At 56.3% G+C, this 22,068-nt stretch overlaps 2 protein-coding genes and 1 non-coding gene across 9 annotated transcripts in view; 1 reads left to right on the top strand and 2 right to left on the bottom strand.

Annotated features, from left to right (window-relative positions):
* Positions 1–3,404: 3,404 nt before the first annotated feature.
* TRNAR-UCG lies at positions 3,405–3,477 on the bottom strand. Its single transcript has one exon. It is a non-coding gene; the product is annotated as a tRNA-Arg (tRNA).
* Positions 3,478–3,717: 240 nt separating this feature from the next.
* On the top strand, positions 3,718–20,839 carry POLG (DNA polymerase gamma, catalytic subunit). Of its 2 annotated transcripts, XM_038532826.1 has the most exons (23): positions 3,718–3,876; positions 4,665–5,480; positions 8,220–8,415; positions 9,266–9,430; positions 9,541–9,687; positions 9,833–9,912; positions 10,738–10,920; positions 11,021–11,166; positions 11,307–11,433; positions 12,500–12,736; positions 13,565–13,685; positions 13,872–13,976; positions 14,282–14,389; positions 15,186–15,346; positions 15,976–16,029; positions 16,126–16,243; positions 16,693–16,828; positions 16,929–17,175; positions 18,278–18,400; positions 18,536–18,704; positions 18,840–19,048; positions 19,748–19,908; positions 20,322–20,839. In XM_038532826.1, the coding sequence occupies exons 2-23, from the start codon at positions 4,825–4,827 to the stop codon at positions 20,378–20,380; spliced, it is 3,708 nt and encodes a 1,235-aa protein (XP_038388754.1). In that variant the 5' UTR covers positions 3,718–3,876; positions 4,665–4,824; the 3' UTR covers positions 20,381–20,839. The 2 variants fall into 2 exon arrangements, with proteins under 2 accessions (XP_038388754.1, XP_038388755.1); XM_038532827.1 differs by lacking the exon at positions 18,278–18,400.
* FANCI (FA complementation group I) overlaps positions 20,027–22,068 on the bottom strand; it is a 74,839-nt gene continuing 72,797 nt past the window's right edge. For all 6 annotated transcript variants that reach the window (XM_038532820.1, XM_038532822.1, XM_038532824.1 and 3 more), the window contains 3 exons: positions 21,803–21,898; positions 21,449–21,550; positions 20,027–20,755 (listed from right to left, as the gene is read on the bottom strand). In XM_038532820.1, the coding sequence (XP_038388748.1) occupies positions 20,675–20,755; positions 21,449–21,550; positions 21,803–21,898 (279 nt within the window). In that variant the 3' untranslated portion in view covers positions 20,027–20,674. The remainder of the gene's footprint in view (positions 20,756–21,448; positions 21,551–21,802; positions 21,899–22,068) is intronic.

Below are 22,068 nucleotides of genomic sequence, written 5' to 3'. Positions count from 1 at the left end.
AGGGTTTGCAAACTACAAACTGCAGAGCACTTTGCAAGTTAAGAATCTTATGCATAGTCTTGTCTCCTCTCAGGGAAATTCACTTCAGTGGAATTTAGAAAAAGACATGAAATAAAAAGCTCACTCATTTGTTCAGCAAATATTTAACAAGCACTTAATCAGTGAGAGCTCTTTCCATCACAAGTGACAGAAAATCCAACCCAAACTAGCTAAAGCAAAAAGAGGCTCTTGCCATTGGAAATTTCAACATTCACGGCTATTAGATGATATGAAGGAAATAACTGTTCATTTCTTGGTGGAATGCCTGATTGGCTCAGCTCAGTTAATAAGCCCCGTGTCTGGCTCCAGGGACAGAGAGCTCCTCAGCCGTTGGCCAGAAGCCAGAGAGGGACACTGGCGGTGGGGACAACAAGCATCTGCTTCTGTGTGCCAAGTTCCATGCTAGGAACAGAAAAACGGCTAGGGCACAGTCTCTTCCTGTCAGGGAACTTCTCATCCACAAAAACAATGGTTCTCGTTTTCATCAATTTCCTTTTTTCCTGCCTTAGACTACACAGGTCTGACATAATCAAATATCCATCTGAACTACAAAGCTTAATGTGAAAATAGCCTATTAACTCTCTCTCTTTTTAAGATTTTACCTATTTGAGAGAGAGAGAGAGAGAGACTGAGCAGGGGTAGGAGGGCGGGGGGGGGGGGGGGAGAGAGAGAGAGAGAATCTCCAGTAGACTGCACTGAGCACAGAGCCTGACATGTGGGCTCGATCCTAGGACCCTAAGATGATGACCCAAGCTGAAACCAAGACTCAGATGCTCAACCAACTGAGCCACCTGGGCGCCAGCCTATTAACTCTCATCCCGAATTTCATATACATGCCAGTTTGATCCCATATGTGGTAGATGGAGACCCAGCATGGCATGAGCTGACCCCCCCCAAATGAGCCCTCCCTTGCCCTTATATTTCTGCTAGAAACAGCTCAAAAGAGATTGGTGCCTGCTGCCTTCTGAAGCCAGGTCAGGCAGGTCTGGTTATTTCAGGGACAAATGCCCCGGAGGTGCTCAGCCCAGGCACAGCTTTTGTAGAGATGCTGACACAGAATAATCATAGCTTACTTTTTTTTTTTAAGATTTTATTTATCTATTCATGAGAGAGAGGCAGAGAGAGAGAGAGGCAGAGACACAGGCAGAAGGAGAAGCAGGCTCCATGCAGGGAGTCCGATAAAGGACTCGATCTGGAACTCCAGGATCATGCCCTGGGCTTAAGGCAGGTGGTAAACCACTGAGCCACCCAGGCGTCCCTATACCTTACATTTTGTGAGCAATTACTCTGAGTCAGGCATTGTTCTCAATACTTTTTTTTTTGTTTTTGTTTTGTTTTAAGATTTTGAAAGACACAAGAGAGGCAGAGACATAGGCAGAGGGAGAAGCAGTCTCCTGTAGGGAGCCTGGGATCACCACTCAAGCCAAAGGCAGATGCTCAACCACTGAGCCACCCAGGTGTCCCTCCTTGCTGAAGATTTTAATTCTGGGGTGAGGGCACAGAGACTGGCCTGAACCCGCCTTGTGATGGGACAGGCATCTTGATCGACGACATTTCCTGGCACTGAACCTAAGGGGAGGGTTGTTCTACCAGGGGATACCAGGCAGACCCAAGGAACAGTATCCCCTGGAAATGCCATTTGGTTAGGCCAGGGGTCTGTTCTTAGCTTTTTGTGTGTGTCATAGACACCTTCCTAGAATAATGTTTTTAAATGCATAAGAGACAGGATTACAAAGGAATGCAAAGATGATGAAATATTAGAATAGGTAATATGCATTTTTTTAAGATTTATTTATTTATTCATGACAGACACAGACTGAGAGACAGGCAGAGTCACAGGCAGAGGGAGAAGCAGGCTCCATACAGGGAGCCCAATGCAGGACTCCATCCCAGATTCCGGGATCATGCCCTGAGCTGAAGGCCCAACCGCTGAGCCACCCAGGCGTCCTGGTAATATGCATTTTTTAATTAACTCATTAAATGACAAGCTCTAGCAGTGACCTAGTGATATGGTTATTTTGAAGTACAGATGAGTATAAACAGTATTTTGAAAAATCTGCAGCAACTGGAATGTGTTATGAAAATATCTGTGATTGCTATTGAGAACAAAGTCTCAGGTACTGCTACTAGGACCGTGGCTGGTCACCTAACCTCACCAGTGAAGGAGAAGCTAAATTTCGGTAGCAGATTACGAGAAATAATGCAAGCATTTTCCTCACTCAGGGACTCCCTGATTTAAGCTGAGATCCTCTCTTGGCATCTTGCAAAAATGTGAACAGTATAAGATTAAGTGGAAAAAAAACCCAACCAAAACCAAAACCAAACCCAACAACAGATTACAATACAGTGGATTTGCAGTTGATTGTATTTTCCCCCCCAGGAGAAAATCAAACATTTGTGTGTTTATGAAATACACCCAGAACGGTTTATGAAAAATATTTCATACTTCAAAATAAAGAAAGGGGAGATATATGGAGAAACCAAGCCTCAGCATTGCCTTCCCAAGCCTTGGCCTGGGGCTTCCCAGGGCCTCTTTGGGGGCCACAGCGTGGGGGGCCGGCGCGAGGAGGGTGTTTGCCTGGGTATCTCCCCACCCTACCCTTGAACAATACCGAAGTCAGTTTGTCAAATAAGTTCAGGGTGTCCTGACACACGCATAGGCTGGAAGGTGGGGAATGATTTTCAGCGAGGCCTGAATTTGGTCCATAATCAGCGCTGTGAACTCAGGTCGACCTCAAATCTCTCTTGATCTCAAATCCGCGCAGCTGGGTCTCCGGGCTCCAACCTCCAGGCTCTTGTTATTCACGTGGGCCTTATTCCACCAGGTACTTTACAGTCTATCAACCTCGGACCAAGGAGCACGGAAAGCAGAGCTGCTGCGGCCCCTGGAGCAAGAGGAGGTGGATGGAGAGCGGCAGGAGACCGCAGAGACTGGAAGGCTCCGCAGGCGGGGGCTTGCGACCAATGCTGATTCGGGTTCCAGGAAAGAGAGCACGTTGTCCCATCAGGATTGCCCAGGATGGAGACAGGGAGCACGGGGCGGGGCAGGACGCGGCTCCCTTCCAGTTGCGAACCCTTGTCATTCCCACGTACCAACCGATTGTAAAGTGGGATTTCCGTAAAAGACGCCCCTCGCCCTCCTGGCTCCTCCCCCTGCGTCGGGGGTACGATTTAGAAACGAGCCCCCGCGCCAGGAACACAGTTGAACAACTTCGCTGGGGCGTGTAGAGCCGCAGCAGTTACTTCCGAGGATCGGGGTAGTCCCAGGTCTTTTGTGGGGTGGAAACAGACGTTAACATTTCCTAGGTCCCGACGCTAAGCTTCCTAAGGAGGACTGAACCAAAAATTGTAGGCAGACTCCCTTGCGACCGCGGCAGGACTCGAACCTGCAATCTTCTGATCCGAAGTCAGACGCCTTATCCATTAGGCCACGCGGCCGCCCGACGCCTAGTCCTCTTCGGGCAATCTGAAAAGTAGCATGACCGCCCACCGGCTTGCCTGGGACCAATCCACTTGTTGCTTGGGCAGGGGGGAGTTTGGACTTTGGCTCTCAGAGTTCCGTAGGGAGAACCCACCCGGAAGTTCCCCTCTCCCCCCTGCGGCCGGACCGGTCCACTTGCGGCCCTCCTATTGGTCGCGCCGGGAGTCTCCCGCCTGCCTCTCGGTAGCCGCGGGACCGAGCGGGGCGCAGACGGGAAGTTGCGGCTGCCAGCGAGGCGCACTGGTCGGCTGGAGGCCACACGCCACCCCGAGGCTGCGTAGGCCGCGCGGAGAGGGACGCCGCGCGGTCGGCCTGGGGTCGGGAGCCGCGGCCCGGGAAGCACCGGACGGACCGAGGTTTCCGGCGGGTCGGCCCGGGGAAGTGGAGGCGGGGGAAGCCGGGTCGCCGAGCGGCGGCGCGGCCCCTCCCTCTCCAGTCAGGGAGCGAGGCCCGGAGCTGGGCGGAGGCTTGTCCCAGGGCGCACCGCGGCGCCGCGGGGCTCGGGCTCGGGCTCGGGCTCGGGCACGGCCGGGCGCGCGGGGGCTGCGGGGAGCCCGAAGCCGCGGGGCCGCCACCGGGGGTGGGTGGGGGCCCGGGAGGCCGGCGGCCCGCCCTGCGGTTTCGGATCCGGGCCTGGCACCTGGCGGCGTAGGCCCTCGGGGCCGCGCCGGTCGCCGTCATGGCAGCCACCGTCTGCCGGGCGTTCGCCGGGGGTCGGGTCTCGCGACTTGTTCGCCCTGAGTCCCTCGGACAGCGGTCTCGTGTGACAGGTAGAATCCGTACCCCCATTTCACGGAGCAGGAGACTGGGGCCTTAGGGAGCTCGCCCAAGGTCACGCATCTCCTAACAGCCGGAGCCGGGATTCAAACCCGCCGCCGCGCCTCCTCCCGGACCATCGCTCTTAACCGTGCTTCCCCCCCTCCCCGCCCGCCGCCAAGTTCACTGATGAACCTGCTTGCACCTCCGTGTCCTCAGGAGGGCTCTTGGTAATTGCCGTGGTTGTCCGATGCTCCACGGAGAACCTGCCCCTAAAGCGCCTGGCACGCTGCCTGGGACGCAGTCAGTGCCGGAGGAGCGAGGGCTTAGCACGGAATGCGGGCCGCACGCGTAAGAAATAACACTTGCTGTCGTCTGTCTCCTTCAGAATTTGTGGGTGGAAGGCAGGCATGGTCAGACCCATTTCACTGACTGGAAAACAGAGACAGGACGTGTCTCCCTCCACGTCTTTCGGCCAGTAAAAGCAGCCAAGCTGGAGCCCAAAGCCAGGTGTCCTGACTCCCAGCGGGGGGCTTCCTGCACCCACCATGAGCCGCCTGCTCTGGAAGAGGGTGGCCGGCGCCACCACCGTCGCGCCAGGGTCAGTGCCAGCTCCGGGGCGCTGGGTCTCCAGCTCCGGCCCCGCCCCCGTCCCCAGCGACGGGCCGCCGCCGCCGCCGCCGCCGCCGCCGCCGCCGCCGCCGCCGCAGCAGCAGCCGCAGCCAGCGCGGTCCTCGGAGGGCGGGCAGCTGCGGCACAACCCCTTGCACATCCAGATGCTCTCGAGAGGGCTTCACGAGCAAATCTTCGGGAGCGGCGGGGAGACGCCCGGCGAGGCCGCCGTGCGCCGCAGCATCGAGCACCTGCAGAGGCACGGGCTCTGGGGGCAGCCGGCCACGCCCTTGCCGGACGTGGAGCTGCGCCTGCCGCCCCTCTACGGGGGCAGCCTGGACCAGCACTTCCGCCTCCTGGCCCAGAAGCAGAGCCTGCCCTACCTGGAGGCGGCCAACTCGTTATTGCGGGCCCAGCCGCCCCCGCGGCCCCTGAGCTGGGCCTGGGTGGAGGGCTGGACCCGGTACGGCCCCGCGGGGGAGGCCGTACCCGTGGCCATCCCCGAGGAGCGGGCCCTGGTGTTCGACGTGGAGGTCTGCTTGGCAGAGGGAACTTGCCCCACATTGGCGGTGGCCATATCCCCCTCGGCCTGGTGAGTAGGGGCTGGGCGCTGGGGACTTCACATGTGCAGGAGGTGGGTGGGGGGTGTCCCAGCTTAGTAGTTCCGTTCAGTGAATTTTACTGAGCTCCCAGTCTGTGCTACTCGGGTGCTCTCCTAGGGACTGCGGATTCTGTGGTGAAGTCCAGTAAAATAGGCTTGACCTCAGGTTTCACAGAGCTTACTTTTTGGCGGAAAGACACAGGCAGTAAACAAATATCCAAGCACAAGTCAGGTGGCGAAAGGGGCTGTGTGGAGAACAACAGTAGGTTGTACTTGGGACTGTGGTGGGAGACCACTCGAGGTCACCTTGATTTGGTGCTTTCCCCCCTCCCCTAAATGCTTCCTGAGAAGTTAGTCCAAGGCATTTGAACAGTGTCTCTATTTGGGAATGCTGTTGATTATTGTGGGCAGAGAAACATCCCTTTCCTGGGGCTGTCCCTGATGTTATGAGACATTTAGCCTCCCCAGCCGCTCTCGTAAACGCTGGACCAAGTATCTCCCCAGTGTCGCCAAACACACTCCCACCCCGAGGTAGCATTCCCCCACACCTAGCCTATTGCCCCCAGTTGAGAACCATTGCTTCCTGCCCCCAGCCTCCCAGATGCATTTTGGTCCCAAACAGGTGTATCCAAATCTCTCTCTCCTTTTTAAATAACTTTCTAAGTGCTACCCACGTTTCTTTTTCAAACAATGATGGCAGTCCTGTTTCTCCCCTTTTTTTATTCTTCATTCCAGGATTAAAATACTATTTACAACCTTAATGCTTTCAGGCATGGCCAGCACAAAAGTTAGCAGTTTCTTTAATCCTATTGGAAGCTACATCTTTGTAAAGAAAGCTGCGAAATGTTAAATATGCAGTTGAAAATGGTGAAAACATGGCTAAATAGATAAGGTAGGCATTAATGGCTGCAAAGAGCAAAACCAGGTTCCGCATTGATTTAGTTCCAGTTGAGATGAGAATCTCCGTGCTTACTTTGTAACTTGATGGTCAAAACAGAGGGAGTACCAGCCACCGATTGAGAAGGTGAAGCAGGCTGTGGTGGCTGAGGGAAAATTAGGAGACCAGTGACAAGAAAGCCTTGTATTTTGATCTCTTGGTCATTCTTGGCCATTTTACCTGAAGTCCACCTTTTCTCTTCCTCCTCCTCCCTCTCCCTGTCCTCCTCTCATCCTCATTCCATTCTCACCGGTATGGGGGGTGGCGCTGTTCAGTATATGCCTGGTGGCACAGGGACCTTCTCCTGGGGAGCCTGATTGTGTAGGGGGGTGTGCAGGGTACCGGATGGGGCCATCAGAGCAGTCCGCTGTGAGCTTGGGCACGTCCCTGCCATGGCTGTGTAACCTTAAGTTCCAGGCCAGCCCAAGATTTCAGGGCTGCAGTGGAGGGTTCAGCTTCCCAAAGGCTGTGGCTGAGGACTTTGGTTGTCACCCTAGGGGACATCGCACAGGGGCCAGCATTTGTCTGAGATTCACAGGATGAGCGTAGAGTTTTGATGGCATTGATCTGGTTCCTCTTAAACGTACCGAAGGTGTTTGCACATTGGCTTCTTTTATCACAAATGTGTAGTGAGATGGCTCTCATGCGCAGCTGTAGACCTGGATCTTGCCACCAGTCTAGCCTTTTATTGCACCTAGAGTTCCTGTCGTCACCATAGCCTCAAATATTTGACATCTTCAGGCCTCTTCTACAGTGTTGTTTTTAAGGGCTCTAAATGGGGAGGATGTTTCACCTTGAGTCCTTGAGTGTATCGCCACCACTTGGAGTGTGGGTTAGATTTTAGCAGGTTTAAAACGAGGAACCCCTTTTTGCCGGTAGCCCCCTTCCCTGCAGAAACCACTGTCTGTTGAAACTGGAGGCAGATGCCCCCCCACCCCCTGCCAGGGTTGCCTGGAGCTCTGTGCACAGCTGTGAGGGCCCCATGTGGCCCCGGCGCTCATTTGATGCTGAGTGGCTCTGACCTTTTGGCATCACCTGTGATTTACAGTGGGCTTTGGCTCGGCAGCCATTTCCCCATGCTCAGCCTTGTGAATCTTGGGCACCCTCCAGCCTTTCCCTGCGTCAGGGTCCGGCACCCACAGGCAGTGCTCCTACTCTGCCCTCAGTCCACCCATTATGTGGGCAGGTGGTCGTCCAGTCCAGTCCCTTCCAGTCCTAACACTTGCCCTTGGCTCCCCCATGGGGGGCTCAGGCCCAGCACCTGCTCCGAGGTGCAGGACATTCTCTTGGGCCTTTGGAATCTCTCCAGCTGTTAGATGATTCATCCTGTACGTGTGTGGCATTTGTCTTTTTTTTTTCTATTGCTACCCCCCCCCACCCCCCCAATTTGCCACTTGTAATCGTCTCTTCTACTGGCATTTTGAATGCCTACTGTTTTGTGCTTATGGACCTGAGGAGTTGACCGTGCTTGGAAACGGCACAGACTTTGTGAGTGCCGGACCTCACACACACCTTGGTGGCCCAGGCCCTGGTGCCCTTGTAGGACATCCAGTACCGTGGCATTTAGCTCCATCTGTATCTGTGGATGCGAAAAGTAAAGGAGTTTTTCTGGCCTCCCCCCACACACCCGCAGCCGCTCTCTAGCTCTGTGAGGGTCGGGAGTACCCCCCTGGTCTTGCCTACATCCCAGCTGCTAGCATGGGAGCTGACTTGCGACGGTACGTGTGCTGTGGGTGTCGTGGAGCGGAAGTGTCATGCCTCCTGCCGAACTTGCTGCCTTTCGCCCCCCTCAGGTATTCCTGGTGCAGCCGGCGGCTGGTGGAAGAGCGTTACTCTTGGACCAGCCAGCTGTCGCCGGCTGACCTCATTCCTCTGGAGGTCCCTGCCAGCGCAGGCGGCCCCACCCAGCGTGATTGGCAGGAGCAGTTAGTTGTGGGGCACAACGTTTGCTTTGATCGAGCCCATATCAGGGAGCAGTACCTGATCCAGGTGAGGTTCCTGGGGCTGGGATAGCTTCTGGTAGGGGATGGCCTAGCTCTGACCTCAGTGGCTAGGGAAGGCGTTGCTTTTCCTGGCCAGGTCTCCTGTGTCTCTATAGTGGCTGTGGGGCCTCCTGCTGGCCAGCCCTGCCCCTGGTCCCTGGGCCCAGCTGTTCATTCCCCTGGACTTGCCTGGTACGGGACCTGAGTGGTCTCAGAGTGCGAGTAACCCTGCTGTCTGTGTGGTGTTTGAGAGTTAGCATGGGTCTTTGGAGAGTCTGGCCACATGGCCTGGGCTCATGGCCTGGGCTCACGTCCTGCTTCTGCCAGGGACAAAGTGGTGTGAGTGCCTTCATGTTCCTGAGCCTCAGTTTCCTTATTTGTAAAGCATGCTTGTGGCATTCTTAATATTACAAGAAGTGCTCTTCTATCTAGTCCTCACAACTACCGCAGCAGAGAAGCAGGGCAGGTGTGAGCAGCCTTAGCGTATAGCTTCAGGTCAGCCTTACCGATCTGAGCAGGAGCTGCAGTTTGTGAGCTGCAGGCTGGGGCTGGGGGCTAAGTCTGGGAGCTCAGATGGCCTCGATTTGGCTACCCTGTTCCCAAGGCAGCCCTCAGAGCTGTTGCTGGATGCTGGGAAGGACTAGTGTGTTGGAATTGAGCCAGGCCTGTACCTTCAGGGGTAGCTGGGATTTGGGAGGGCAAGCCTGTCATGGCTGGAGGGGAAGCATGGGTAAGCATGAGGGGATAGCTTTAGTGTTGGAAGGCTGTGTGATGGGAGGGGGCTGAGGTGGGTTTGGGGGGGGGGTGACGGCACCAAAGCAGGGCTGAGTGGCTTCAGCTGCAGCCTCTGTCCTCAGGGCTCCCGCATGCGCTTCCTGGACACCATGAGCATGCACATGGCCATCTCAGGGCTCAGCGGCTTCCAGCGCAGTCTGTGGATGGCAGCCAAGCAGGGCAAGCGCAAGGCCCGCCACCCCACACAGCGAGGCCAGAAGTCCCAAAACAAAGCCAGTGGCCCGGTGGTGAGTGCTTACTGTGGGGGGCTGGAGCCGGGCGCTTGGGACTGTCTCACCTGCCTGTCTGTCCCAGGGCTGAGCTAATCTGCTGTATTCCTTGGTCTGTCCCCCGCCAGATCTCCTCCTGGGACTGGCTGGATATCAGCAGTGTCAATAATCTGGCAGATGTGCACAGCCTCTATGTGGGGGGGCCTCCCTTAGAGAAGGAGCCTCGAGAACTGTTCGTCAAGGGTAGCATGAAGGACATCCGTGAGAACTTCCAGGTATAGTGCTGGGGAGGGACTCTGGGGAGGTGAGTGGGGGCAGACCTAGCTGACCCCGGGGAGTATAGCGGCAATACCTGACCCTGAGACCGGCGATGGTAGTGGGACAACTGCCCACCCAGCGCCTTCCTGTCGCCTGTGCCAGGCTCTGATGCAGTACTGTGCCCAGGACGTGTGGGCTACCTATGAGATTTTCCAGCAGCAGCTACCGCTCTTCTTGGAGAGGTGAGGGGGAGCCCCTGGGGGAACCCCTGGGGGTTGGCAGTGTCCTAGTATCTGGTCCTCTGTCAGAAGGTGGTACTGGGTCTTTCTCAGCCTATGGACCTTAGCCTTTCTGGGTTGAAAGAACAGAGCCATTCTGTATAGTGGTGGCCACCTGGGTCCTGGACTCTGGTTTTCTAGAGGCCCTGGAGGGGGGAGCCAAGGGCTGTGGTTATGTTCCATGTGTGTGTTCCCGGGTGATTCAGCACCCTCTCTCTATGTACCCAGATCCTGGTCATGTTTGTTAGTGAGTCACTCTTGTGGTGTGGTCAGTCACAAGTATCCCCTAGACCAAGTTTGAATCTTGACTGTCCTCCCTCACTCTTTTGCCCTTGGGTAAGTCACTTGGTTTGTCAGAGCCTCAGTGTTTTTGTCTGTGAAGCAAATAATACTTGACCACTCTGGTAGTGAGGTTTGTCTGTGACCTAGCACAGTGCCTGGCACATGGTCGTTACTCAGGAGAGGGCACCCGTTTTCATTTTCACTCCTAACTCCTAATAGGAGTAACTCCTATTTCTCCTGGGGACGGGATGGTACTTTAGATACTTTATAGATAAAGGAACTGAGGCTCAGAGAAGCGGAGCCACTTACTCAGCCAGTGTCTCACGGCTCCAAAGTCGTTGATCTGGGGTCAAGCTGTGGTTGAGACCCTGGTCTCCCTTCAGAGCTATGTCACATGGGTAGTTAGGTTGAGGCTTGCTAGACGGGCTCAGGGATTGGGCCAGAACCTTGCTTTCTGTGGTCATTTATGACCACCCTGGTGTTTGTCCCCCCCCCCCCCCCCCCCAGGTGTCCCCACCCGGTGACTCTGGCTGGCATGTTGGAGATGGGGGTCTCCTACCTGCCTGTCAACCAGAACTGGGAGCGGTACCTGGCAGAGGCACAGAACACCTATGAGGAACTCCAGTGGGAGATGAAGAAGTCGCTGATGGACCTGGCCAATGATGCCTGCCAGCTGCTCTCAGGGGAGAGGTAGCCAGGCCTTGGGAGTGTGGGAGCTAGGTGAGTACGGGCAGGCCAGAGGCCTGCCTCTGGATTGGCCTAAAGCTTCTCTGGTGGACTGGCTCTGCAGGTACAAGGAGGACCCCTGGCTCTGGGATCTGGAGTGGGACCTGCAAGAGTTTAAGCAGAAGAAGGCAAAGAAGGTGAAGAGGAAGGAGCCAACTGCAGCCAGCAAGTTGCCCATCGAGAGGGCTGGGGACCCCAAGGATCAGGAAGGTGGGGAGCATGGGCGGGAGGTGGGGTGGGGATGGACCTTGGGAAGGTTGGAAGGGATCTCTCCAGCCTTCAGAGATGAGTCGGCTGGGAAGGTCTTCCTGAGAGACCCTTCTTCTGATTGTCATGCCTACTGTGTGCAGACCCTGGCCCTCCCAGTGAGGAGGAGGAGGTTCAGCGAGATGTCACGGCCCGCGCCTGCTTGGAGCACCTGAAGGGGACTGCAGAGAGCCTGCCAAAGCGGCCCCAGCACCTTCCCGGACACCCTGGGTGAGCCCTAGCTCCTCATATATGTAGAGTCTACTCTTCCCCTGCCTTAGGGCTTCTCTGTCACTGGTGTGTGTGTGGCCCTTACTGACCTGCTGCTGTTCGTTCTGTCTTCCAGTCACTTGCTCACTCTGACCCCTGGCTCCCTGGTCTCAGTACAACTGCACTGAGCACCTGCTGTGTGCTCGGCCTACCACCACCACCACCTCTGGGGGTGCAGATAGGAACATAGCTCCTTTCTAGGAGCTGCTGCTCCCTGGGAGGAGCTAGGCGTGAAGACCAAGCAGTGCAGCTGGCCTTCATATTCATGATGAGAAGGAAGAGTGAGCAGTGTTGAGGCAGTACCTAAGTTTGCCTGGGGAAGTCAGGGATGGCTTCCTTAAGGGAGGGGATTTTTTTTATTTTTTATTTTTTATTTTTTATTTTATTCGATCCCGGGTCTCCAGGATCGCGCCCTGGGCCAAAGGCAGGCGCCAAACTGCTGCGCCATCCAGGGATCCCAGGGAGGGGATTTTTTTTATTTGAGCCTCATAGACTGGCAGAGATGAGAAAATAGGGGCAGCCAGGGTTAAGAACAGGGTGTGGACTTGGCACTTGCAGGATCCTGAGAGTGAGGTCTCCTTAAGCTGTGTGCTTCAGGTGCCTCCCTTGGCTCCCCCTCGGGTTGGCCCTTGTGAACAGCATGTGAGAGATGGAGCTCTGAAGGCCCTGCTGTGTCCCTGGAGCAGCGGTGTGGCACTGTCTCCTGGCCAGTTACCCTGTGTGGACTGGAGCTGGGGAAGGAGCCCGGTGCTGGGACATCCTTGTAGGTCCTTGGCTTCTGATGAGGCCAGTGGGCCTGACCTAGGATGTTCCTTTTCAGATACTTGAATTATTCTAGGGGAGCTCATGGGGATTATGGGTGTACGCCCGAGGGAGGGGCCTGTGGCTATAGGCTGAGGTTACTGGAAAGCCTTGGGGCTTTAAAGGGTGGACAGGTGGGTCAGGTCATGGGAGAGAGAACCTGGCTTGTGGTCACATGCTGTCCATCCCCAACACTGTGACACTGCTCTCCTCTGGCGGGGCATAGGTGGTACCGGAAGCTCTGCCCCCGGCTAGATGACCCTGCATGGACCCCGGGCCCCAGTCTCCTCAGCCTGCAGATGCGGGTCACTCCAAAACTCATGGCGATGACCTGGGATGGCTTCCCTCTGCACTACTCGGAGCGGCATGGCTGGGGATACCTGGTGCCCGGGCGGCGGGACAACCTGGCTCAGGCACCAGCGGAAACCGCCCCAGCCTCAGCTGGGGTGGCCTGCCCGTACAGGTGAGGCTCAGGCTCAGGGAAGGAAGGGGTGGATCTAGGGCCCCCTCCCCTTGCTGGAAAACCCAAGCCCAGCTCTGGTTAGTGGAAGAGTTAGGGTCTGAGAGTTCTGGTGGGCGTCTTTTTTTTACCTTTGGGTCTCAGAGCCCTCCGCTTGGGTCCACTGGCACAGCTGCCTTCACAGGACTGTTGCAGAGCGGGGGCTGTCAGGGGCAGCCGGGGATATGGGCTGTCTTTCTTTTTTGTGTGTGATTGATTGAGCACTAGTTATATTCTGTGATTGGAAACCTTTTGTAGTGCTCTCTCATTTGTTTCCAGGCAGCCACGTGACATAGAATGGCTATCCCCATTTTAGAGTTGGCAAAATAAAGGCCTAGGGAAATCCTTTGACTTGTCTGAGATTCTAAACCTCAGGCTTTTGACAGGCAGGTGTGGGGGACAAGCCATGGCACTTGACGTGGCCCAGGTTGGGAGCCCTGGCTCTGCAGGATAGCCTGAGTCACCTGTGGGGCCCTTGGGGACAGAAGGGGCTGGAGCCTAGTGGGGACGGCTGCACGGCCTCCAGAGCTTTCCCAGGGAAGGCAACAGCTGAGCTGGTGAGGAGCTTAGATTTGGGTCAGAGCAGCCCCTGCATCCTCACCTGCCACCGCGTGGTGTTTTACTTGTGATTTGTCACTCCCTGTCTGAAAACCAGGGGAGAGCACTGCGCACCTCTGCCTCAGAGCTGGTTCTGAGGCCTAAGCAAAGGGAATTGTGCAAGGCCCCAGTGAGCTCCCTGGCCCGGAGTGGGCCCCCAGTAATCAGGGGCTGCTGCTGCTGTTCTCTGCCCAGAGCCATCGAGTCCCTGTACAGGAAGCACTGTCTTGAACAGGGGAAGCGGCAGCCGGAGCCCCAGCAGGCAGGCCTGGCGGAGGAGTTCCTGCTCACCGACGGCAGCGCCGTATGGCAGACGGTGAGGGCAGCCCGAACCTGGGCTCTAGAGTCTTTGCTCCCTCCCAAGGATGGGGGGCCTCCTGGGTGGGGGTGGTAACCCAAGGGCACTGGGTGGCTCCCCCTGGGCCGGCTGTCTGCGTGTGGTGGGTGGAGCTGGGCCAGCCAGTCCCCCTACTTTACTTCCTGTGTACCTGAGCCCATCCAGGTGGAAGAACTGGGCTGCATGGAAGCGGAGGTGGAGGCGGAAGCCGAGGTGGAGGCCAGGGTGGAGCGCTGCGGAAGGGCAGGCCTCAGTCAGCCCCTGGCTCTGGTGAGCAGGGCTTCTGCTCTGGGGTTCTCTGGCTCTTGTGCCCAGGTAGCTCTCTCCTGCCAGAGAGTTGCCAAGGTCCTGGGCAGGGGGTAGAGGCTTGGGGGTGGAAGGCAGCATGCATGTTGCTGCCTTCCCTTTGGGTGGCTCTGTATTTGTTGGGAGTCCAAGGAGGGAGCCTGAGGCCATCCTGCCATTTCTCAGCACGCTGTTGGCCACTTCAGGCCCATTTCCCACACCCTACCCCATGGCCCTCGCTGAATGCAGGTGCTGGAGCAGGGCCTCATCTAGGTGTGTGGCCCCCACAGACTGCTGCTGGTGGCCCCAGAGCCAGCCAGCCAGCCTATCACCATGGCAACGGACCTTACAACGATGTGGACATCCCTGGCTGCTGGTTCTTCAAGCTGCCTCACAAGGTATGTGTCCTGACTCATGCCTGTCCCATGCTGCCCTGTGTCTCAAGCCCCCAGGCCCCAGAGTGACTCAGCCCAGAACCACCCTTGCACGGGATCAACATGCGTAGTGGAACAGGGTGTGCTCCTAGGCAGTTCTCTAGGACTCCTCCACCAGGCCTGCCTGCTGGGGCCCCATCTTTCCCAGTCTTTGCCTCCTGGAAATGGGGTAGTGAGGGGTGTGGTGGTGCGATTAAATGACGGGGCCTGTCGGTGTCTGACACCACTACACGATGGGCTCTGTCCACCACCCATGACAGTCTGTTGCTCTGGTCACCTGTGGTTCCAAAGCAGATGACCTTCCTGCTGGTGTGTCCTCAGAGGGTCACTAGTAGGCTGACACTGCTGCACTCGCCTCACTTCATTGCTTTATGGGAGGCGTTGTATCCGCTCATGTCAGGGTAAGAAGAGTGAATACAGTATATGAGAGATTTTGAGAGAGAGGAGCCAAGTTCACTAACTTATTACAGTTTACTATTACAGTTCTCTTTACTAGGTAGTAATAATTTATCATAGATACACATAAGGATCAGCACTCTCTGCACTTGGAGGCATCTGTGGGAATGTGGAAACACCCACCCTCCACCCCCGTGTATGTCTCTGTGCTGCATGTGTGTTGCAGTCAGAGGTGTGCCCCAGACTGCTCTGCTCAAGGTTCTGGGCTCAGTGTGGGCAGAGCTGAGGAGCATGGGGCACCAGGGGGCTCCCTGGCCAGGGGTCTGCGCCAGCTTCCAGCCCCTGATGCTTTTGCCCTTTGCAGGATGGTAGCGGCTGCAATGTGGGCAGCCCTTTCGCCAAGGACTTCCTGCCCAAGATGGAGGATGGCACCCTGCAGGCCGGCCCAGGAGGTGCCAGTGGGCCCCGTGCCTTAGAGATCAACAAAATGATTTCTTTCTGGAGGAACGCCCATAAACGAATCAGGTGGGCTGCTGTGGGAGGGCAGAAATGGGACCCCTTTCCTGCACCTCTCCCACCCAGGGCCCCCCGACCCCATCTGTGCTGTACTAGAGGGACAAGCCTGTCCAGTCTGGCTGCCTGTGGTTCTGGTGTCATGTGACTGTGGGCAAGTCCCTCCGTGGCCTCTGTTTCCATGTCTGTGTGGAAAATGGTGCGGTAGGGCCCAGATATGGCGTAGCTGCTGAAGCCCTGATGTGGCTGAGGAGCATAGGGGGCTGCCGGCCTGGGAACTAGGGTTCCCCCTGCAGGGCTGGCACTGGGGGGCCGTGGCTCCAGCAGCATGCATGCTGCTGCCAGAAGGGCGCTGCCGTCACCGCTGAGGTCCACTCCACGTGTGGCCGAGGCGCTCATGGCAGGGCTGAGGTCAGATGCCTCACAAGCACTATAGTGCAGAAGCTATTGGATGGCGTATGACCCTGGATGGCAGATTCTGGGGCCCCAGGCCTTGGCCGTGTCACAGCCCACCCTGGTTAAAGTCAGTGGGAAGAGCGTGAGGCTGGGCCAGGAGGGAGCACAGTAGCCCCGAGTTGGGTGTGGGGGTGGATTCTGCTCCTTGGGGCTGCTCTGAGCCTTAGTTCCATCTGTCCCCACAGTTCCCAGATGGTGGTATGGCTTCCCAGGTCGGCTCTGCCCCGTGCTGTGACCAGGTATGGGCTGCCTAGTGATTGTGGGGACAGGAGAACTGAGCAGGGTGGGACATAGGACCAAAGCTGCCAGGACTCATGTGTCCTGCCCCCGGCCAGGCACCCAGACTACGACGAGGAAGGCCGCTATGGGGCCATCTTGCCGCAGGTGGTGACCGCTGGCACCATCACCCGCCGGGCTGTGGAGCCGACGTGGCTCACCGCCAGCAATGCCCGGGTACGTGCCCTCTGCACCTCCGATCCCTGTTCTTCCTCTCCTCTGTCTCTAGAAACTTGGGTGTGGAGGGCTTTCCATGAGGAGCAGGAAAAGGAACCTAAGATCAGGGGCAGGCAGGACTCAGGCCAGAAGTAGCTCTGCTACTTGTCCATTCCTTCAGCCGACTGGATCTGGGCCCCCCTCATTGACAGACATTGAGGAGGCACGAGGGGTGTGCGGCTGTGGTGGAGTGGAGGTGGGGTCCAGAGCCAGGCAGGTGTGGAGGGAGGAGTGGTTTCCTCCTGCCACCAGGCAGCCGTCCCGGGGTTTCGGGCAGTGCTTGGCAGTTCCTGGACCCCAGCCCCCCTCAGGAGAGGCCCAGTGCTCTCAGTCCAGTCTGGCTTCAGGGAATGCGGGGGCGGGAGTCTCCCTGGGGTGTCTGGGTAGGGCCTGACCTCCCTCTTCTGCAGCCTGACCGAGTAGGCAGCGAGTTGAAGGCCATGGTGCAGGCCCCACCTGGCTATGTCTTCGTGGGCGCCGACGTGGACTCGCAGGAGCTGTGGATCGCAGCCGTGCTGGGAGATGCCCACTTTGCTGGCATGCATGGTGAGCAGGGGCCAGGGCTGGGCCAAAGCGGTGGCCGCGTTGCTGGCAGCGTGTTCCCGAGCTGCTTTTCTCAAGCCAGTCTTCCCCCACCGCCCCACAGGCTGCACGGCCTTTGGCTGGATGACCCTGCAGGGCAGGAAGAGCAGGGGCACCGATCTGCACAGTAAGACAGCTGCGACCGTGGGCATCAGCCGTGAGCACGCCAAGATCTTCAACTATGGCCGCATCTACGGGGCGGGGCAGCCATTCGCTGAGCGCCTGCTGATGCAGTTCAACCATCGGCTCACACGGCAGGAGGCGGCTGAGAAGGCCCAGCAGATGTACGCCGTCACCAAGGGCCTTCGCCGGTGAGGGTCCCTCCCCCCATCCATAGCACCCTCTGCGTGTTCTGCTCCCTGTAACAAGGGCCCCTCTCCCTCTAGATCTCTGACCTGGCTCCAGGATGCTGGTCCTGGGGTTGTGGAAATTCCTTACTTAATTATCTTAAACAGTTTCTCTCACAATTAAGGCTGCACCTTGACATTGCCACCAAGCTAGCAGGTCAACAGCTGCAGTGGTGCGGCGCTGTGAACACGCTTGCAGGGAACACATGAGGGCAGGGGCAGGGGTGGGACGGTAGTGTCAGCAGCAGGTAGCCGCCAACCCCAGAGACCTGGGACTGACTTTGCTGTAGGAGGATGCCTGGGCCTGCTCCGGCCTCTTTGTCCTGGGAGTACCACCTTGTGGGCTCCTAAGCAGCCGTGAGGGAGGGAGGTGCATGTCTACCTTCCATGGGGATGCTGTGCAGTGGCTGTGTTTGCTTAGCTGGCCTCCTCGAGGGAGACTAAGGGGGGGTGGTAGCTGAGCGAGGGTGCAGTGGTAGGTGTGGGGGACTGTGTGCTGGGGGCAGGCAGGGGAGAGCCGTGAGGACAGGGGAGGTTGGGCCTTGGTTGGAGGCCTCTGAAGAGGTTCCAGGGGAGTCTGGACGGAGGGCGCAGGTCGTGGGGAAGCCCTGGTGCAGCTCTGAAGGGGGTACACCGGGGCTGTGAGGCTGCACCGGAGCTGGGAACCGATGTGTCCGCCCGACCCAGCTGTATGTTGTCTTCCCCAAGTGCCCATTCCCTTCAGGGAGTAGCCCATAGCCTACCGTCCCTCCCTTCTGGGCTGGGAGCTCTTTTGTGCCTCCTGAGCTAAAACGTGCCTGTGGGGCACCAGGCAGTTCCGTGTCTGGGGGTCAGGACGGTAGTAACCCTGCTGGCTCTCGTGTTGGGGGTATGGCGTTTACTGGGCTACGGAGGCATAGCCCACAGAAGCCTGGGGTCCTGTCTGCTGTCTGGGCTTCGCCTCTTCCTGGCAAGTCACTTGGCTTCCTGCAGCCTATTCCCTCTTGGGAACGGAGCCTCCGGGGATGGTCATGAGTACTGGGCTAAAGCACTACCACGGGAGTGACGGTGGTGACACTGCCCCCAGGTATCGGCTGTCGGAGGAGGGTGAGTGGCTGGTGAGGGAATTGGACCTCCCCGTGGACAGGACTGAAGATGGCTGGGTTTCCCTGCAGGATCTGCGCAAGATCCAGAGAGAAGCTTCGAGGAAGTGAGAGCCTTCTGTGTATTAAAGATGGAAGGAGGGTCTGGGCTGGTCCCTGGAGAGCTGGGATGCTTTGTTCTTCACTCTGAGAAGCTGAAAGGCAAAGCTTGCCTCCCCCTGCTTTTTTGTTTTGGTCTCCAGGTCACGTTGGAAGAAGTGGGAGGTGGCTGCCGAGCGAGCGTGGAGGGGGGGCACAGAATCAGAAATGTTCAATAAGCTGGAGAGCATTGCCATGTCTGACACCCCATGTACCCCGGTGCTGGGCTGCCGCATCAGCCGCGCCCTGGAGCCCTCGGCTGTCAAGGGGGAGGTAGATTGCTCTCCTTGGAGGGGGGAGATGGGTCACAGGGAAGGGCAGGGCTCCCTTACCTCCCAGCCCTCCACACTGCCCAGAGTGAGCCAGGGTGTGGCAAAATCCCTAACCTGTGCCCCCTTCGCCCCCAAGTTTATGACCAGCCGTGTGAACTGGGTGGTGCAGAGCTCTGCCGTGGACTATTTACACCTCATGCTCGTGGCCATGAAGTGGCTGTTTGAGGAATTTGCCATTGACGGGCGCTTCTGCATCAGCATCCACGATGAGGTCCGCTACCTGGTGCGAGAGGAGGACCGCTACCGCGCAGCCCTGGCCCTGCAGATCACCAACCTCCTGACCAGGTAGGTGGGGGCCTGTGGCCGCTTGGGCCTTTGGACCAGGCTGAGCATGCTCTTTGCGTTTTCATCTTCCTAGGAATGAGTGTTTCTTTTCCTATTGCTCGTTGAAAAAATTTTCAAAAAGACAGGCTTCAACTTTAAAATTTCTCGGGTTTGAAAAGATCATAAACCCAGACTAGATGAGAGGTAGTGAGGAGGTCAGGTGTCCCAAGAGTAGCTGCCGTCTTGTACTCCCCTAGATGCATACCTTTGTTTTGAAAATCAAATGGAAAAAAAAAAAAAAAACGAGATTTTTTTTAAATCCCTAAGTTTCCTTAAGTGCCAAAAGTTTGTAATTCAGACTACCACCAGAAGACGTTGTGAATGAGAAAATTCATAGTAAAGTTCCTAATTTACATGTTTGAATTCAGTAATTACAGTTCTGTGTGAGTCTGCCATCTAGAACTAGTTTGGGAAGCAGATCTCTCCTAATGGGTAGACGAGGTCCCTCTCCATCTTCCCCTGGGGGGTCGTGCCTGACAAAGCTAACAGAGTCCTTGGGCCACTCGATATTCAAATACACAAAAAGTCAAATGTTTTACATCAATAGTGTACTGAACTGCAGGACAAGAGGTGTGTCTGGAGTCTCTCACTGCATTTTGGTGTGCCAGGGGGACGGGGAAGTGCCGGGCCGCGCCTGAGAGGAGGTCGGGTCTCTTGCAGGTGCATGTTCGCCTACAAGCTGGGTCTCAATGACCTACCCCAGTCCGTCGCCTTTTTCAGCACAGTCGATATTGACCAGTGCCTCAGGAAGGAAGTGACCATGGATTGTAAAACCCCTTCCAACCCAACTGGGATGGAAAGGAGATACGGGATTCCCCAGGGTGAGCTCCACACATCTGTTGATTGTGCATGGAATGTATGGTGGATGGGCTGTTCAGTGGACAGTGCCCCAGGTCCAAAGAGAACGTAATCACATGGAGGAAGAAACCAGGACTCAAGTATTCCCTCTGTACTGTTTATTATTCCTTCTTCAACCACAGCAGAAACATATTTTAAGATTTCTTGTTTAAGGCTAAAGTGCATTCTTAGGTGAGAACTGTGCAATGAATATCAAACAAGTAAAGCAGAAAGATACATTTAAAAAGAAAATAAGCTTAGACAAACTTATTTATACAGAAAACGGACAGTCCCAAACATAGCATTACCGTCCCTGACAGGTCCTCTGCTTGCTCGCTCCCGGACACGGGTTCCAGTCCTGGAGGAAGCGTCCTAACCCCTCTACACTGTCTTTCAGGTGAAGCGCTGGATATTTACCAGATAATTGAACTCACCAAAGGCTCCTTGGAACAGTGAAGCCAGCCTGGACCCTAGCTCTGCCTGGAGGTGCCCTGTATTTGCTCCCGTGGAGCTTCATCGGGACGGTGTGGGCTCCCACACCCAGGCTTTGCGCTGTGCTTGTGCAGAAGGGCTTGCGGGAGGTCAGCCCTCCTCGGTAGCAGGACCTGCCTAGAACGGACTGCCTCCGAGTGAAGGTGCAGTGGAGCTCCTGGGTTCAGAGCCAAGATGCCACTGCTGGTGCAGGCTGTAGGACAAGGGGGTACTGCTGCTTGTTGGGTAAAAAAGAAAGCAGAAGCCCCAAAGTTCACATTAACTCAGGCATTTCATTTCTTTTTTCCTTTTCTTCTTGGCTGGTTCTTTGTTCTGTCCCTCGTGCTCTGATGCAGTGCCCTAGCGGGGGAGAGAAGCAGTGCTCAAATGTGGTAAGCCTGCTCAGAGGCAGTGGAAATAAAAATCCTTTATCTTCTCATCTAAGCCTGTGGTAGTCCTGCTTTCTCCCCCTTCCCACTCCTAGGTCATTCCGTCTGGATGAAGAGGACCGCCTCCCAAGTGGCCGAGCAGCAGCACTATGGCCTTTCCTGGGAGGCGGCAAGGAGGGAGAGGACAGCTGCCTCCGTGTAGTCGAGCCCCTTGACAGCTCTGTGACAGGCCAGGTGCCTTATGGCCTGGAATGTGATCATTGGAAGCACAAAGGTTCGGAATGTTTGAGAAGCCAGACATGAGGGTGTCTCACGTAAACTTCACTGACTTCCATCTCAGACAAACCCGAGCTCCCTGGCTCTCCTGCTGCAGCCATACAGCTAAAGGGTGGCAGGGAAAGGAACTGAACTGGTTTTGGAGCTGTAACTCTGGGGCTAGTAATTTCCTAATAGTTCAGAAGGTCACGGGGGAAGACCCACAGTAAGAACTGGTGTCCTTGCCCCCTTTCTAGAAAGGTCTACCCCAAATGTGCACCACTCTGGGTGACTTCTGTGACAGGCCTTGGTTCTGGCCATGCCTGACCGTCTCAGCCTTCTCCATGCTGCTCCCAGCCAGGCTTTGCCATCAGGCAGGAGAGGGGTCAGCTTCGAAGCAGGCACTGACCTCGTTGTCATCTTCGTCCTCTCGAAGAACCACATCCAGGATGTTTCCCTTAATCTTGAAGTCCCTTGAGGTGCTGAGCTTCATGTGCTGCATCAGGTTCACCTAGGACAGAATCGCAGTGTGGGCACGTTTCCCTCTGGCTAGGACAGGCCCTTCAGCCTCTCCGCCAGGCATGCACACCCTCCTGACCTGGTTTTCCTAGTTCCTACATGATGTCTGGATTCAGGTCATCAGGTCACAAACAGAGAACAGGGTTCTAGTTTCTTCCCCAGTTCCCCAGAGGCAGTTGTGTTGCCTCTGGGCTGGGACCCCGCCCAGGTAAATGGAAATAGTAACAAAGAACAGCAGGTTTACCTTGGACTTCTTTGAAAGGTGGATGAGGAATTTTTCATACTGTTCAATGGCGAAGATGAGATTAGGGATTGGCTTGGTTTCCCGAAGGACTCGGGCCTATGGGGCAAAGAGGAGAAAACCTAAGTTTCAGGTTCAAGGGTTTTTGGAGTTGTCCTCTGAAGCATTTAGTAGCCTTCCAAGCAAAGGGGGATTCCCTATGTTCCAATACTCTAGGATTTCTGGCAGTCAAATCTCAAAGGACCATAAGGATGGCCCTGAATCCGGTT

The sequence above is a fragment of the Canis lupus genome, chromosome 3 (assembly GCF_011100685.1).
Source record: "Canis lupus familiaris isolate Mischka breed German Shepherd chromosome 3, alternate assembly UU_Cfam_GSD_1.0, whole genome shotgun sequence".
In the NCBI taxonomy this organism is placed as follows: domain Eukaryota; kingdom Metazoa; phylum Chordata; class Mammalia; order Carnivora; family Canidae; genus Canis; species Canis lupus.
The sequence above is the reverse complement of the archived record's forward strand: the minus strand, read 5'-3'. Positions and strand labels throughout refer to the sequence as shown.

Bases quoted from the DNA above. Each gene is read 5' to 3' on its own strand.
- POLG (XM_038532826.1), top strand. From the start codon at position 4,825: ATGAGCCGCCTGCTCTGGAAGAGGGTGGCCGGCGCCACCACCGTCGCG. The intron at 9,688-9,832 runs GTATAGTGCTGG...CGCCTGTGCCAG, and splicing joins ACATCCGTGAGAACTTCCAG to GCTCTGATGCAGTACTGTGC. The intron at 9,913-10,737 runs GTGAGGGGGAGC...CCCCCCCCCCAG, and splicing joins CTACCGCTCTTCTTGGAGAG to GTGTCCCCACCCGGTGACTC.